Source organism: Colius striatus, chromosome Z (genome assembly GCF_028858725.1).
Source record: "Colius striatus isolate bColStr4 chromosome Z, bColStr4.1.hap1, whole genome shotgun sequence".
In the NCBI taxonomy this organism is placed as follows: Eukaryota; Metazoa; Chordata; class Aves; order Coliiformes; family Coliidae; genus Colius; species Colius striatus.
The window spans coordinates 73,119,749-73,136,748 of NC_084790.1; the positions used below are offsets into that span (position 1 = coordinate 73,119,749).

At 35.8% G+C, this 17,000-nt stretch overlaps 1 protein-coding gene across 1 annotated transcript in view; it reads right to left on the reverse strand.

Annotated features, from left to right (window-relative positions):
- Nucleotides 1-17,000, reverse strand: part of ADAMTS19 (ADAM metallopeptidase with thrombospondin type 1 motif 19) — a 151,090-nt gene that overhangs the window by 22,930 nt on the left and 111,160 nt on the right. Inside the window, exons 15-20 of the mRNA XM_062018562.1 lie at nucleotides 15,239-15,359; nucleotides 13,183-13,263; nucleotides 8,227-8,384; nucleotides 7,258-7,411; nucleotides 4,250-4,385; nucleotides 438-642 (exon numbers count right to left, since the gene is read on the reverse strand). Of these exons, the coding sequence (XP_061874546.1) occupies nucleotides 438-642; nucleotides 4,250-4,385; nucleotides 7,258-7,411; nucleotides 8,227-8,384; nucleotides 13,183-13,263; nucleotides 15,239-15,359 (855 nt within the window). The remainder of the gene's footprint in view (nucleotides 1-437; nucleotides 643-4,249; nucleotides 4,386-7,257; nucleotides 7,412-8,226; nucleotides 8,385-13,182; nucleotides 13,264-15,238; nucleotides 15,360-17,000) is intronic.

The window sequence follows — 17,000 nt, forward strand, 5'->3', positions numbered from 1 at the left end:
AGGAAGGGAAGGAAATGTCCTTTTTTGCAAGCAGCTCCCTTCATTGATTCTCTGAAGAAGAATGGCAGCAAACATCTGCTGATCAATATTCTCTGGTACAAAAGCATGTCAAAGATGTCCTGACCCTGAACCCAAGGTCTCGTAGCTGGGAAGTGATGGCCTTATTTCCATTTACCCCTAGATACCTACTACTACATTCATGACATGCTTGATTATACGTGCTTGGAAATTGGCCAAAAGAAACTGCTACAGGACATTAACATAGTAAAATGTAGCAGTTCTACATGGCTAGTTTTCCTAGTCCCTGTTCCTTTTGCCAAATCATTTCATGAAGACCGTGAAAATCATTAGGCTGTGCTGAAAAAAAAATAGTATTCCCAGAAAATAGTAAGGCATAAATAATCACTATGGACTATTTGTATAAACAAATGCAGCACCTCAGACCAGACTCCTGCCTCCCACACAGTCATGCAGTCCTGGCCTTCACAGCGCTGTGCAGAAGCAGGCTTTGGCCCAAGGCAATCCCTTTCCCTAGCTCTGATCAGGGTGCCATTTCTGAGCTGCTGTGTGCAGGCTACTTGTCTGTTCTGGGTCCCTTTTCCACAGGTCCTTGAACACGGAGTCCACTCTGTCATCATCCACCTGCAAAGAAATACAGGCAACGCAGTAACAAGAAATCAGGAATAGAAAAGTACCATCACATAATTTAACTCTTTTGCTTACCAGTAATCACATCCAAGACATATCTGTATAGTTTCTGCCTCCTTTTAACTCCACTTTGTTAAAGGACTATTTATTAGTATAATATACTTTTACAACGTATTTTACATTTTATAAGGTGCTAATGTTTATATATTTTCATTCTTCATCCCATTGTCCCTATGTTTACTGAGTACTTCCCTTTATTATAATTCCAATTAGAACAGGTCCAAAATATATTATCCAAAATATAAGCTATCTTTATGACTATCTATAGTTCAAATGCATGCCATAAGTGTAAAGTCCAGCATTCCTTGAAAATACCTAGTTCCAACACAGAATCAGTCCTGTGCAAAAGGCTTTTTGCTCTGGAGGAAGTATAAAAGCTCACGTTTCTTCAAGTTCTTCAGGGTCAGGCCTAATTCAGGTTGTGTGATTTACATCTCAGCAGCAAATAGGGCTAATGCTTCGCAGGGCCCACATACCTGGAGAGTAATCATTCTAGAACATGATTTTCCAAAAATATTCTGCAGCTCCAGACTATGGCCATGTGCCCTTAAAAGTCGAAGAGCTTTGCCACTGGTGAAGCACATAAGTGTATCCCAGGAGACTTAGATTGCATAGCAGAGTTTTTAAGAAACTGAGACTTAAGAAAACTGTTCCAACCTTTTATCACACATTTGTGGTAAGAAAATAAAACATTTAACTAAGTTTTTTTATTATCAGTCAATTTACAAATCACAGTCTGCCAAGATAATGCAATAGAGTTTAAGATACTTCTCAAAGTGCCAATAAGAACTAGATATGCAAGCATATACTTTATTTACATTTCTGTTGAAAGCTAACTATTTGTTTTGTAATAATCACCAACACTGTATTAAAACCTGGACATATGTTAAGGATTGTAATATCTTTCTACATTTCTCAGCACAGTATCTCTGAATAGTGATCAGCAACATTTAAAATGTTGCATTTAATAAGCCAAAAAACTTACAGAACATAGAAAATGTATAGTTGACAGTGACTCAGAAGATCAGACTATTCCATTTCACAGAATCACAGAATATTAAGGGTTGGAAGGGACCTCGAAAGATCATCTAGTCCAACCTTCCCCTGCCAGAACAGGACCATCTAGAGTAGATCACACAGGAACTCATCCAGGTGGGTTTGGAATGTCCCTAAAGAAGGAGACTCCACAACCCATCCGGGTAGCCTATTCCAGTGCTCTGTCACACTCAGTGAAGAAATTCTTACTTGCATTTCTTTGGAACCTCTTGTGTTCCAGCTTATACCCATTGCCCCTTGTTCTGTCACTGAGCATCACTGAGAACAGCCTGGCTCCATCTTCCTTACACCTGCCCTTTACATATTTGTAAACATTAATCAGGTCACCCCTCAGTCTCCTCTTCTCCAAGCTAGAGCCCCAGCTCCCTCAGCCTTTCATCATAAGGGAGATGCTCCACTCCCTTCATCTTTGTGGTCCTGCGCTGAACTCTCTCCAGCAGCTCCCTGTCCTTCCTGAACTGAGGGGCCCAGAACTGGACACAATATTCCAGATGTGGTCTCACAAGGGCAGAGTAGAGGGGGAGGAGAACCTCTCTCGACCTACTGCCCATAGACCTTCTAATACACCCCAGGATGCCATTTGCCTTCTTCGCCATGAGGGTACATTGCTGGCTCATGGTCATCCTGCTGTCAACAAGATTCCCAGGTCCCTTTCCCTTATACTACTTTCTTAGTGTCCATTCCCTGATCTGTCCTGGTAATATAGGTTATTCTTTCCCATATGCATTTCTATCTGTTAAGTGCACAGTGACATTAGTAAAATAAAGATCTGCTCAGGTATATATATATATACTGAAATACAAATAATTCCTAAAAGCGCAATGCTCTAGTCTGAGTGAGCCCAAACTTCAGTGGTTTGGTCTTACTTAAAATGTATCATACCTTGCATTTTATCAGTTTCCAAGAAAGCTACATCTTCTGGTTCATTTTATATACTTCCTGCAACAATATTTGTATTTAATTTACTTTGTATTATTTTCTTTAAAAACAGCATCTAGCTCTCCTCCAGACAACTGCAGTTGACCTGCCTATCCCAGTGCTTACTCCTGGGGATACTAGTCAACTGTTGCTTCCTGCTCTCCCCTTCCTTTGCAAGGCGGCAGATATTTGAGTTCACAAAACATTCAGACTTCTTAGTCATAATTCTTAGCTGCCATATGTAAAGAAGCTGGCAAACTCTTAAATAGGTCACTGCCAGCCTGGCCAACCAGAGTAACCTGCTGCTAGCCCAGCTGCAGAGACAACAAATGGGGTGGGCTTTGCAGGGCACAGGCTGAATGTTACAGCTGCTTCCAGGGGTGAAATTGAGAGTAAAAAAAAAAAAAAATTCCTCCTTGCTTTTTCCACCATTCCACCACCAAAGTATAGTTCTGCCTATTGATCCACATACCAATTGATGAGGGGAGAGTGGGGAGCAAGGGGAATGCCCTTTATACTTCAACTTGCACCAATGTAGAAAACTTGATTAACATTTATTCACTTCCCTACTATTTGGCGCATCCAGAGATTACTAAGAGCTTTTTAAAGGAGAAAAGCCTTGACTGAATGCAACACTGAAATATAGCATTAATTAAAAGCATAGGCTTATATCCACCCTTATACAAATGTCCTGATTTTAGCCAAGATGGAGTTAAGTTTCTTCCTAGTAGCTGCTGCAGGGTTGTGTTTTGGGTTTACATTGAAAATAATGTTGATAATACAGTAATATTTTGGTTATTGCTGAGCACTGCTTGCAAAGTCTGGGCCTTTTCTGCTTCTCACTCTGTCCTGCCCTGCCAGTGAGTGGGCTAAGAGTGCACAAGAAGCTTAGAGGTAGCCTGGCCAGGACACCTGACCTGAACTAGCCACAGGGATATTCCAGACCAAAGAACACTATGCCCAGTATACAAACTGGAGTGGGCTGGAGAGGACCAACTGATCACAGCTCAGGCATCAGTCAATGAGTGGTGAGACACTGCCTTATACATCTAGTCTTTTCCTGTGTTTTGTTTCTCTCAGCTATTATAATATTTTATTGTTATTATTGTTATTATATTTTAGTTTAGACTTTACATTGTTCTTATCTCAACCTGCAAGTTTCGTTTTCTTTTCCAGTTCTCTCCATCCTGTGAAGTGGGTGTGTGGGGGGGTGAGCAAACAGCTGGTGGTGCTTAGTTGCTGTCTGGGGTAAGACCACGACAAATAATAAACAGTACTTTAAATTTCCATTTCATAGTACACATCAGTCTAGAAGAATACTGCCTGTTCAAAGTAATATGCTACTTTATTGAATAAGAAGTGATTTAGGCACAGGGTTTAAGGCTCTCTTTCATTAAACCTCAGGAGAAACAACAGCTAGTGCTTCTGTTTTCCCTACATTTTGCATTTATAACCTTTTGAATGTATGTATTTACTGCACATTCATTGCCAGAGGCTTTAATCTCTCTTAGCTGCTAAGATTTTTGCATCTAGATCTTACAGTTTAATTTAATCAAATGAATATTACCTGGTCTGGCATGGCTGCTCATTGCACTTGCGGATCTGTGGTTCAGGTTTTGTTAAATATTTGCACTTCTTGTTATCCACAAGACTGATATTCTTGTTCATAATTTTTGTGCAAGAGACTGTTGTCTTTCTTTCACCTAGTAAAAAAATAAAGCAGGTATGTGAGGAAACCAGGAATATGCAACTTTGTTTAAAAAGCACTAACAAAGGTATCTTTGTCAGATACAGCTATTTCATGTACAGTTTAGCTAAAAGAACTGTAAAACCTGTACACGAAAATCAGGGCTAGCAAGGAGCCTATGAAAGATATTCAAGTTTGCAGAGAACAATAGGATTTCCTAATCCAATCTTTACATACATCTATCAACAGAGTTTTGCTGCTTTACTCCTTATAACCAGTCATAGACCAAATCCGTAGTCTTACTCAAATAATTGTTTCTTTGTCAACTCCTGAGAAAAGCTGGAATTAAAATTACATTGAAAAGTATGGTTGTTAATTAATACATACAATCAGGAGAGGAATGACAAATCCCAAATCTGTCTTGCTCAAGTTTGCTAGTTCTGCCTGGTTTAGCAGTATACTCGCAGGTGTGGCTGGCACTCAGCTAAAGGGAACTGGCACATGCAGCCTGCAGTAAGGAGCCTGCACCATTCCACACTAAAGAGGCCACGTAACCGATCTGTAGGGAAACCTTTTAGGAAGTTGGATACTGTTTGTAGAGATCTAGTGCATGTCGTGCACAGAAATCTTGACCTGCTGGGGGGGTTGGGGTTGTTGTCTCTTGAAGCTGGAGGCATGAGAAATCAGAATCTAACATAATACCTACCACCAAAGCCCAGTTTTCAAAAAACTAGCAAGCCATGAATTAAGGGCTTTAAGTAGTAGGAAGTAATTTGTAACCATTTGTTCCTAGGGTTATGTTTTAACACTGTTTCTAATGGACAAACAGTGTGTGTGCAGGAGCTGGGCAGAATTAAGCATGCAGTGTTCACCAGTGGTCAAAAATGTGTCTCCGGATGGAGCAGTTCAGTTATAAATGTGTTTTATGTGTCTGTCCACAGGTGACATTTTACACAGTACCTGTGTACATGAGAGCACATGCAACTAATCCATCACAGAGAGCATGTGAAATGTTTGACAATTCTTTCTACGTTTACATACACACCTCTGTATTCATATTCTCTCCCACATAAAGCTTTTCTGCAACACAGGAGGTCGCAGATCAGTTACATACAGAAATCTGCATGAAACTGCACGACTTCATCAATAGTTTCATTCTGACACACATTCTGAACATTTGAGTAGAACTATTGACAATTGTTATATTCTTTAATTAGATTCATCAAAATATTGATTCTAAAATTTGAAACAAAAATACTGACACTGGGTAAAAGCTGCAGCATTTTAACTTTATTATTGCTTTATATTTCAGTCAAAAACTAAAAGAACAGCTAAAATAGTTTTGTCAAAGTAAGAAAAATCATTGACTTGTATTTCAGAATATTGGCAGTAAAAGTGCCTTTTATGGAATTTTGTATTAACGCAGCTATTTTAGACAATAATATAAAGTAAAGGCCAGTTACAACACAAAAACACGACAAATAAATGCCATAAACCACTTAGATATTTATTTAAGCATTAGTGCAGACTAAATTACCATCATATTGCCTTTTAAGACTTCTCCAGATGATAAGGTAATTTTAGAAATATTTGGGGCAATGTGAGATTGTGGTAGCATTAAAATGATTCTAAAAATACTTCAGGAAACTGTAAAAAGCATGAGTATTCCAAGTGAATAGGAATACACTGCTAAGAAACAGAGGATGCTACTAGTACCATGTACAAAATACCTTCATTGAAGAAGCTTTCTTACCAAACCACAAAAAGCATGTTTATGGAAACTACAATAACCTGTCATGACACCAGGATTGTTCATAGAGTCAAAGGAGCTAGACCACTGTGTTCCTTATGCTTCTGTTGTAAGAAAGTAAGTGTTTCCACCCTTTACTCAATCACAAGGTGCACAGCAGTTTTCAGAATTGATCAGAGCAACCACGACTGTCAAGGTTATAAGCAAGAAAAACAGGTATCAAAAATAAATATAGTATTCATAATGTAAGTCTGACTAACTGCACAAGCTATGAACACATCTCTATAGGTTGCATTCATTTAAAAACCCTCCAAAGTAGGTTTTTTAGTGTAATTATCTATTTGAATAACTACCTTTTAAACAGTAGTTTTAAAGAATTTTGTTACATGGATGCTGTTGATGTTCAAGTATTTGTTTTCTTGATCATATTTTGTTCTTCCAAATTAATGTTTTTATGGTTTATAAACATAAACATAGGAAAAATATCATATCAGCATACTAATATCTGGTGTTGTACTATTTGTTCCATATACTTCTGGACCATCTTCAACTCATGTTACTAACTGTACATATTTGATCTGAGACTGGGGTTCAGCTTTTCTATAGTTTGAAATATCTTTTACAGATCATTTATCTTTAATAGTTCCAAATACAGAGTAGAATAAATACGAACTCTCTATTCTTGTTCTAGCTCTTGCACTTGTACTTCTGCTTGGAAACTGTGTTCTGAATTTGCTTTGCTAATTTCGATTTTCTTCCTTCCCTACTGTCTTCTTCTATTTTATTTAGTTTGAATCTTCTCTTAGAGTTACCATTATTTTTTAATATAATGAAAACGCAAGAGACTGAGGTACGTCCACCATTGTATGGAATCATATAAGCCACAATGAGATATTACTATTAAATATACAGCACTTAAATACACATCAGATACTTAAATATTAACACATTGTGTGTTTTAATTGAGAGATATATATATATATATATATATATATATATATATACACGGTTTATATAAATATATATGCATGTTGTATAAATTCACATATTTGTATTGTGTATATCCATACATACTGTATATACATATATCTTTTTAATATATACGTGTGTCTATTTGTCCATGTTTCTTTTCCTTTACCTCCTCCACATACAGCATCACAGTCCTCCCAGCCAGAATGAGTCCACATGAAAAGAGGCTCTGGTACTTTAGAGCTCTGATTCTCAGGAAGAAGATCCAGTGGGATTGTGTATTCATAGTGCAGACCATAGCTCTGGTCATGGAAGAGCAGTACCTGCAATATACAGAGAAGGAACAGCTACCTATGTACACAGATACTGTGGAAGACAAACTCCAAACTGTGAGGGGATAATCTTGAAAAGCTTAGCAGACTAACTTTATAGCTCTTCAACTCTTCTAAACAGATTTTGTAGAAGAAATTAATGAGGTTATATAAAACAAGATAATGCGAACAATTATTCTAGTTGACATAAAGGTTGAAAAACTTTCCTCATGAAACAAGTAAACAAAATTCACCAGAAATCTGGAACATGATTATATCCTTTGATTCCAATACTCTTAAACAGAGGAGATCTTTCCTAGATGCATCAGGTTTAAAACTATTTTAGATACACCAGACAATTTCTTGCTGTTGAAGTGTTTTTAATTGCGGAGTATTTCCTTGCTATCTCTAAATCTTTTTGGTGGCTATCAACTTTTCTGCTGCTACATTGAAATGTACCAAAACCCTGCTTCTTCACGAACAACTTGGTGATTGTAATTCCAAAATGGTGATACTGTGCTATAGTCAGCCAGGATAAAAAATATCCGGTAGCAATTTGAATTTCTCCCCTTAAGTGACATATAATCTTTTAATGATGTTTGTGGGAACCTTCCATCCTGCCTCAACAACGTAAAGATCATTGTTGGATTTGCATGCATTTTTTAGAAGTGGGATGACAGTTCTATATGCATAAGCAGGTGTATGCATATATAAAAGCAAGTTTATCTTACATAGATGTCATTATCTTCCTAAGAATGGAAAAAAAAAATACCAGTTATCACATATGATAAGAATCGGGTAAAATAACTCAATACATATTGTCATACCAGTAAGTGTAAAGGTGATGTTGTGGGACCTTTGGCTGATATTTTTTCCCAGAGACCTCTCCGAACATAATGAACAGTGGTACCAGCAATATTGAAGGTTCCTGAATGCTCTATCTTCCAGTCACTATTGATTGACTGTTTTCCAGCATCTCGAAGAGCTGCAAAATATATGAAAAAAACCCAACATAAAAGGTGTCTGTTCAGTAGTCATTTGGACCTCCTTTTACTTCCTTTTCAGATAATTTAACAGGTGAAATCGCGTAACTCTCTTTGCAAAGATACTTATGAACCCTACTATACATGAACTTCTACTAGAACATGATTCACAAACATTTTCTGGAAGGAATGCTTGCCAAAACCATGTGTGTTTAACATTACTTGAAGGTAACATCAGTGTTTTCACTACTGAAGAGATTGACAGGCATAATTCATAGTTTGATCAGTGAATTGATTTATGGCAAAAGAAACTGTCTTCTATTCTCATTTCTATAATCCATAAAGGCATGAGAAATAAAATTTTCATTAGACACCCTTCAGGATTTGCAGAATTGGGCTTAAACTTAAAAAAAATTCTAAGTGAATTCCTTCCTCTCTAATTGACATATATGCTTTTTCTCAGCCTTAGAATATGACAATACACCCTAAATACTTACTTTATATATCCTACCTAAAGACTTATTTTATACACTTTCATCACCTAATTTGATACTATTAACAAACAGGAAAAGCTTGATATTTTTACTCTGAATTATTCTTCTTGCTGGTATAATTTATATTCTAAACCATTATATTTCATAGATTGAGAACACAGGATTTTACATTCGTTTTCTGTAGTAAATGGAATGGATTCCTCTGTGAAGGATGTAATACTATTTTATTTTATTTTATTTTATTTTATTTTGTTCAGATCAGGCCTGAATAATCATGTGAAGTACAATATACTTGAAGTCACCTTCTGGACAAGAAGTTTTATACATTCCACTTTACTGAAATTGCATGTTTGGCACCAGACTGTTGTAAGAGAACTTCAACAGTTTAAGCCTTGTCCAAAAATTATTTTTTAAAGTTGTAAGTTAATGTGAGTCACTACTGTAATCATCCTCTCTCCTATTCATATTTATACTGTTATGTTTTGTTTCTATGGCAAACAATGGCAATAGGTCTATGGTTTGACAGAAATCCAATTGCGTAAGACACCACTGATGTGTACCACTGCAGCTCTGTGTAATAAATGTTAAGGCTACATAAAATCCATTAATGGTGTTAGAACAGCCCTGTACTAAAAATAATGAGTGATTTTACAAGATTTTAAATTGGTATTTCATGTTTGAACATTCTGTTATTAGTAATAATTAATTTCTATTTAGTGTTTAAACTATAAGGGACAATCACTTCACTGTGGAGAAACAAAACAAATGTATTTGAAACTGTCAAGGTCCAGCCGGGTCATGCTGCTCAGATGGAGCAGCATCCTCTCCCTGGAGAACAACAGATCTTTCACCATTTTGTCTTGTCTTTAAATGTGTGAGGTACTGGATTTTCTGACCTAGGTTATAGAAATATGCCAAATCTTGCATTTTCTCCTTTCAGAAAGCAAAACTCACTTGAGTCACTGGAGTTAGATGCAGTAAGAAATAGTATCTGCAAGCTCAAAAGTTAGGCTTGGATTCAGGCAGTCTAGCTTTGATTCTTTAAGCATAGATAGAAGAGGATTTTCTGTAAAAAGTAATATATCTTAGGAAGAAAATTCAGAACACAAAAGTCTTTTTGACTGCCATGTCTTCAAATACATTAGGAAGTGTCTTGGCAACATATGCCAGTTCCCATGAAGTCCCATATACTTATACATGTTCAGGTTCCTAAGGTGATCTTGAACCTCATCTATGATGGGAAGGACTTCATTCCATCAGTCCCTGTCTTGACATTCGGGGACCTGAGAGATGTGAGAAAGTGTTTACCATTGAAACAAAGGCATAAAAAAAGCTTTCTTCATGTTCATTGTCGTTAGTTCTCCTGTCTTATTTATCACGGTGTGTTTTTGTGTGTGTGTGTGTACACATTTTTCTGACTAACATACCTGTAGAAGACATTTGCTTTCCTTGTCAAATTCAGCTCCCACTGTGGCCTAGGTTTCCAGATTGCATCCCTAGAATTCTGAGCAGCATCTCTATATTCTTCTCAGGATACATGTCCCTGGTTCCACCGTCTATGCATTTCCTTCTTACACTTTAGTTTGACCAGGAGGTCCTTACTTAGCCATGCCTTAACTGTTCTGCCTGCCTTACTTTGATTTCTTCCATACAGGAATGGAGAGCGCTTTCAATCTTGGAAAAAAGGCTCTGAGAGCTCTGTTCTGCTCCTTTATCCCTAAGGCAGTTTCCCAGAGGGTCCCATCCACTAATTCCTTACACAACTCAAAGTTTGCTTTCAAACATTTGGAGTCCTGCCTTTAGTCTTCACTGGCACCATATCCTTCAAGATCATGAGCTCCACAAGGGTGTGATCACTGTAGCCCAGGCTGCCATCAGTCTTGGCCTCTCAATAGTTCATCCGTGTTGATAAGCATCCAATAAGGCCCAGTAATGCTGTTTCTCTGTTTTGGCTATCTATCACTTTATCCTCAATGTACCCCAAGAGTCTCCTGGACTGTTTATAGCTTGCTGTGCTTTTTTTCCAGCTAATGATGGGTTGTTGAAGTCTTCAAGCAGGATCAGAGCCTGCAAGCCTGATGCTTCCTATAGTTGAACTAAGGCTTTATCAATAGGGTCACCTTTGTCAGGCAGACTGTAGTAAATACTAATCACAAAGTTTCCTTTGTTTGCTTGGCCTGTAATTTTTACCCATAAGCACTTAATCTGTTCACTGCTGATTTGCAAAGCCAGCTCTGCAAAGTCAATCCATTTCTTTATATAGAAGGCGTTTGTTTAATCTTGATGTAGAATGGTTTCAAATGGTGTTACCTATGAGCCATCTTCTGTGCTCTTCTAGGCATTAAAGCAAAACAAGTTTATTCTCAGTTGTTTCTGGTCTCTGCTATGGGACGAGGTCTTCAACTGGATTCCCTTGAAATTATAAATTACTTAGTCTAAGGATATGGTCCATTTGTATAGTTATAAACCATTAAAACCAGTCTTATTAATTAATTATGAGGCCTGGATCTGTCATGTTATTAAACAAGTGTCACATGAATGAGCTCTGTATCAAAGCCTAACATATCTCTTATACAAAAAAATCTTCCTTTAATCTTTTAATCTTCCTTTTTACATCCTACATTAAGAACTATTTTTGGAAAAACTTTTTAATATCTGTCAAATATAAATGAAAATTGACAGAAAAGGAATTACCTCTAACTATGGGAATCCAGATAACACTTGAAACAACTTTTTTATAGCTGTTCTTAAAATAGTTTTTTAAAAGTAAATGTCAATGAACACAGCCTCGTGAGTAACAATAAACCTCAAAATAATTTGAGTTCTAATTCTGAAAATAAGAAGTATATGCTTTAGGAAATATACTCAAACTAAATAAACACCACTCCACATACTGCTAAAATAAGTCCTATTCCTGAATACTGATGAAAGAACATTCACAATCTCTCGTGCATGTTCTCACACAACTTTCAGTGGGGAAGAATACCTGACATTTGGCTACGTCACTGCTCCTACCTTTCCACATGGAAGAAGACACAAGACAGACCTTGACAGATCAATTGATTCAGTAAATGCAGTTGGAAGTTATAGCTGATATTTTCTTCTACTATGCCAGAGCTTTTGTTAATGTGGTGTATGTTGCTACACTTCAGATAGAAAAGATATCTGAGGTGTTCAGGTAGAACTCTGAAGATCTGCTTCAACAGCACACAATCATTTAAAAATTTAAAATATAAAAATTATTAGTATTTCTGTCGCCGACATATGTTAACACAGTAGACAGACAGGGAAAAAAACCTTGGAAAATTTAGAAAATTGGTCAATGAAACTTCAGATGTGGATTTGACACTTTCAAATCCATGTCTATGCTCCATTAGGGAACAATGAAATTAAGATATCTAAATCTTCTGTGATAACTTAGCATAGCTAGATCTCATGATAAGCAAAAACTGTCATTATTAAGATTTAGCACTACATTCTCTCAGTTTAAGTATTGAGAACCCAGGCAAAAACTTTTTCAAATGTAAGTATTACTTATAAGCAGAACTATGAAGAGTAATCAAATCAGAGAATTTTTCATTTTGTTGTCCTTTTTCTCACAGTAAGTCTTGCTCAGTTTAAATTTAAGCAGTGCACAGAGCAGTGCTAATTATGAAATTTCACATATTGACTTAAACCTTTTCGTATACAACAGCTTTGGAACTCATTAAGAGACAAAAAAAATTTTTTTTTGCACATTTTCCAGTGCAAGATAATTTCAAAGAAATGAAAGAACTAAAAAAAACCCCAAACATTCACTGTGATTATATTTGTCCATTATAGCATTCAGATAATTCAAAATAATGCAAATAAATACTTTTCTGCTTTCTTAGTTTAATGTTAGAATTTTTGTTTTAATTTGCTGATCATCTGTTATACTTTGGTCACTGTGGTTTTTTTGTTGTCTGAGATCAAATAATTGTGTGTTTCAGCATAAATATTTTTTCACTTGTTACAATGTGAAATACTTTCTTTGTTACTTTCCTTATGAAAAGATGAAAATTTTAAAGTATGCAGAACTTTTCTTAAATTATCTAAATATATTCTTTGAACATTCTCTAAACAAAATTAGATGGGACAAAAGTTCAAAAGAAAATCTATACAAAGAAAGTTGCTATAAACATTCTTTTGTTTTGTTATTTCTAAAAAAAAAAGAATTATGTATTCTTCATGGATTTTTTTCCACTCAGTTTTGTTTAATTACAAGAGTACAATATCACTCTTTAGTAGAGAGAACAACATGAAGGCTAAAACATACGACTTTTACCTAAGTAACTGTGAGCAGGTTTTTCTTCAACAACTTTGATTCTCCTTGCTCCTGCAGGTATCACCAAAGCTTCCACATAACCTAGATATGAGACCAGATGTCCCAAGTTGAATAGAAAAGCATAGAAAAATGAAACTCGTACATTTTTCACTTCTTCTCCCCCATTTTGCTTTTTAAATATAACAAGTTATCATTTATATAGCAAAAGTTTGAACTTTCTTGCAAAATGAAACAAGCTATGAAACTGTGCATTATGTGTAATACATAAACCATGATATATGGGTAAGAGTACAGCAAAGTCAAATATAACAGGATCTACTGAGGCTGGGTAGACTGGGTCTCGAGGAGAAGTTCTCTCTGGCCAAGATGTTTAGTGTTATCATCACCACCAGATGACCATAAAACAATTCCAACTTCACTCAGAATGTAGAGATAAATTATATGGCACTAAAAACCATACATCCTTCCACTGTTTGATTTTTGAGTTTGGTTGTTTTTTGCTTTTTAATGTTTTCTGCTCCATCTCCCTCTCATTGCTTTGACACATCCAAACACTGTTATGAATGGCTTTAGTTTTGAAGTCTACTTACAAGTTACTTGCTTTATAATACAATTGCTTCCTTAGAGTGTGAGACTAAGACATGCTGCCAAGGAACCCGCTTAAAGTAAAAAGGGGTAAAAAAAGGCATGGCAGTTGAAAAACAGTCTGCACACAGGAATGTCATCAATCAATAACTAAAAACCTAATTATCTGTGTGAACTTCTAAAAGTGGATAGAAAAGCAAGTTCTTATTCTCTGTAGCTATGTAATGTTCTATAACAAAATACCAAGGATTTATGACAGTTTCTAAATAATCCCGAGACATTAAATTGTCAGTAAAATTAAATTGTTGCAAAGCTGCATTATTTATCTGCAATTTCCTTAAGAACTAAGAAAATTTTCTAAGTATTGTTGATAGTGAAGCTTCTTGAGAAGGAAAATAACTTATACAGTTGTTTATAGGGTAATACCATAATACTGTGGATTAACAGAGAACCCTGATCAAACTTGAAAGTGTAGATATTCAGATTTACTATAAAAGAGTCCTGACACATTGTAATTTCTATTAGCAGCCACCTTCTTTGCAGTTTTTGTAATCCTCCAGACTGATCTGTAGTTTTGGATCCTTGCTCTGCATTACCTTCAGGTTGAGGACTAGTGAGAAACATCTGAAGATTCCATCTATTTTTTTTTAATTACTATACTTCAGTCTATAATGCATTAAGTCCTTGATTTTTCAGAGATAAAGTGTCTGCTTCTAATTACAGTGGTTTTTGATATGATTTACTTACTGTCTTGAAATTCTCCACATTTTCTACTCAAGAAACTGAAAGTATAATGGTGAACAAATGCTGAAAACAGTTGGCCAAATGCTGTTTCAAAGAAAAGACTTCTTGGAGAGAACATATACATGGTGCATGGTGCACATTATTAGGATTACAACACTCTGTTCTGTCAACACTATTGTGCCAAAGGCAGTCAATTATTCTAATTCAAAGAATAGGTCACAGCAGTGTTTGAAAAATCTCAGGTTCATTCTGCATCAGAAAATCTATTTGCTTTCTATGGTATGTTATTCCTCGTATAAGACAATGAATAATGAAACACATTCGGCTTTATGTCCTCCCACTTCCTGGCTTGGTTTAATGATATTACTTTCAGAAACAGATCAGAATTTGGATATTTATTTTCAAGAACACTAAATGAATCTAAGCACTACATGAATTCACAGTACATTTGTTTACTAAAATCAAGACTTTAAAATATGAGGCTCTTCTATGAAATACTATGAGTATTGGAAGATAAAGTAGATAATTCTTTGATTTTATAATTGAAACAAGTTGCAATAACTTAACAACAATTAAATTTAAAAAATACTCATGCATTCTTATCATAAATATCTTATCTTAGAAGATCTGAAGTACTTGTGAAGATCTATGGCATTTGAAGAGTATAACTTCACACAGCTATAAGCAAACAACTGTATTTGAAAAAAAACAAACAAACCAGACTTACCTGCTCCTCTAGTATGGTTAAAATCACCTTTAATAACTTTGCATGACTTTCCATTACCATTGCACACACCACAATGATCTTCACGAGCCAGAGATCCTAATATGCCATCACAGCCAAATTTCTGCGGGAGAAGAAAATCAAGCTATTGAGACACAGCCTACATTCTCCTTAAATCTGCCTTTAGTAGTGGGTATCTCACCTTTTTGCAAGATGCTCTAGCAAATGAACATGACCTAGCTAGAACTCTGAATGAGGGCTGCACTAGTCTGTGTGCAGAAATCCCTGTCACAGTATGTTTTTTCTACAATTTTATGTAGATTGTTGCATTCACTTTTTCCTATATGGCTGCCTAACTCTACTAGCTGTTCTCCAAGAGGAACACAAACAGGTTCCCACCTCTTTTCAGTATCTCTGGCACTCCTGAGCCACTGTGCAACACACATCCCACAGGTTCTACTGCTAAATAACAGTAATATGTGCAATTCTGCTGCATTCTACTCAAAATATGGGAGGTTGTTTGGCACACTAACAATGGCAAAGTGCTGTCAAATATCAAGCCTATGTCTTACTCTGAATAGGACATAAACACATCTGGAATATTAAGTACATATAGTATTTGTGTTTTGTTAAAAAGCACTCAGATATTAAGTTTAATCGAGCACCTCCACAGTACTATGACAGACACATTTCTATCAATAAATATCAGACATAGCTTGACAAAAAAAGTAGAATTAATACCATATACTAGCCTGATACGAAATAAAAGCCTTTTAAAGTCTAGAGCAATTATGACAAGGTAATCTTATACACATATAAATGCATCTGATAAAACCAATTAAATGTCAAGATTGTTTGATAAATAATGAAGATAAAAGCTAAATGAAAGAGAAAATAAGGGTTCCTTTAAGAAGAGAAATCATAGTCTATCAAGGAGTCACTCCTTTCAAACCATGTTAATACTGTTGCTTAACTTTATGCATATTATAGTTTTTCAACCTATAAAAACTACAGATTTCAAAATACTTGTTACAGCCCAATTATTCAAAGAGTTGTGTATCCAAATTAGCACATCTACAAAATTTAAATACCCAGCTCTTTAGATATAGCACTGATATGCCAAGAAGTCAACTCACTCTTAGGTGAGTTTGGTTTAAGGGTTTTTTTTGTATTTATTAGTCAGATATGAAATGATAATAAAGATTGTGTGTAATTGTTATCAAGTGAACTGAAGTCCAATTCAGTAAAGTATGTAAAAGTCCTCTTGTGGCACATAGTCATTTGAAAAAGATAACTATACATACGGGTAAGCATTTATATGCAAATATACATGCATGCACGCATCTATAAGTTGAAGTTATTACCATATCTAGCAATGCTGTTTCTGTGTTAAAGGTTGGGTTTTCTGCGCAATTCTATGTGTTCAATGACAAGTGGACAAAAAGAAAAAACAGTCCTGTGGCATTTTTATATAGAAGAGGTTCCATATGAGGAGTGACAAAAGAACTTCTATGAACCAAATCAATGCTGGGGATCAAGAACAGTAGAAGCACTCTGCTTTATCTGTTATTTCGCTCCTCTGGTCTTGGCTTATTTAAATGTAAAATTCGGTACTGTTGAGAAAGATGGATTCGACATACACACCTGCACTTCCTGTCAAAATTTCTTAACTCAGTAAAGGTTCTCTGAAAAGATTAAATCAGATATACTGACTTTCTGCCCTGCAACTGCTCATTATAATCATTCTTATCATTGCAGATATGCA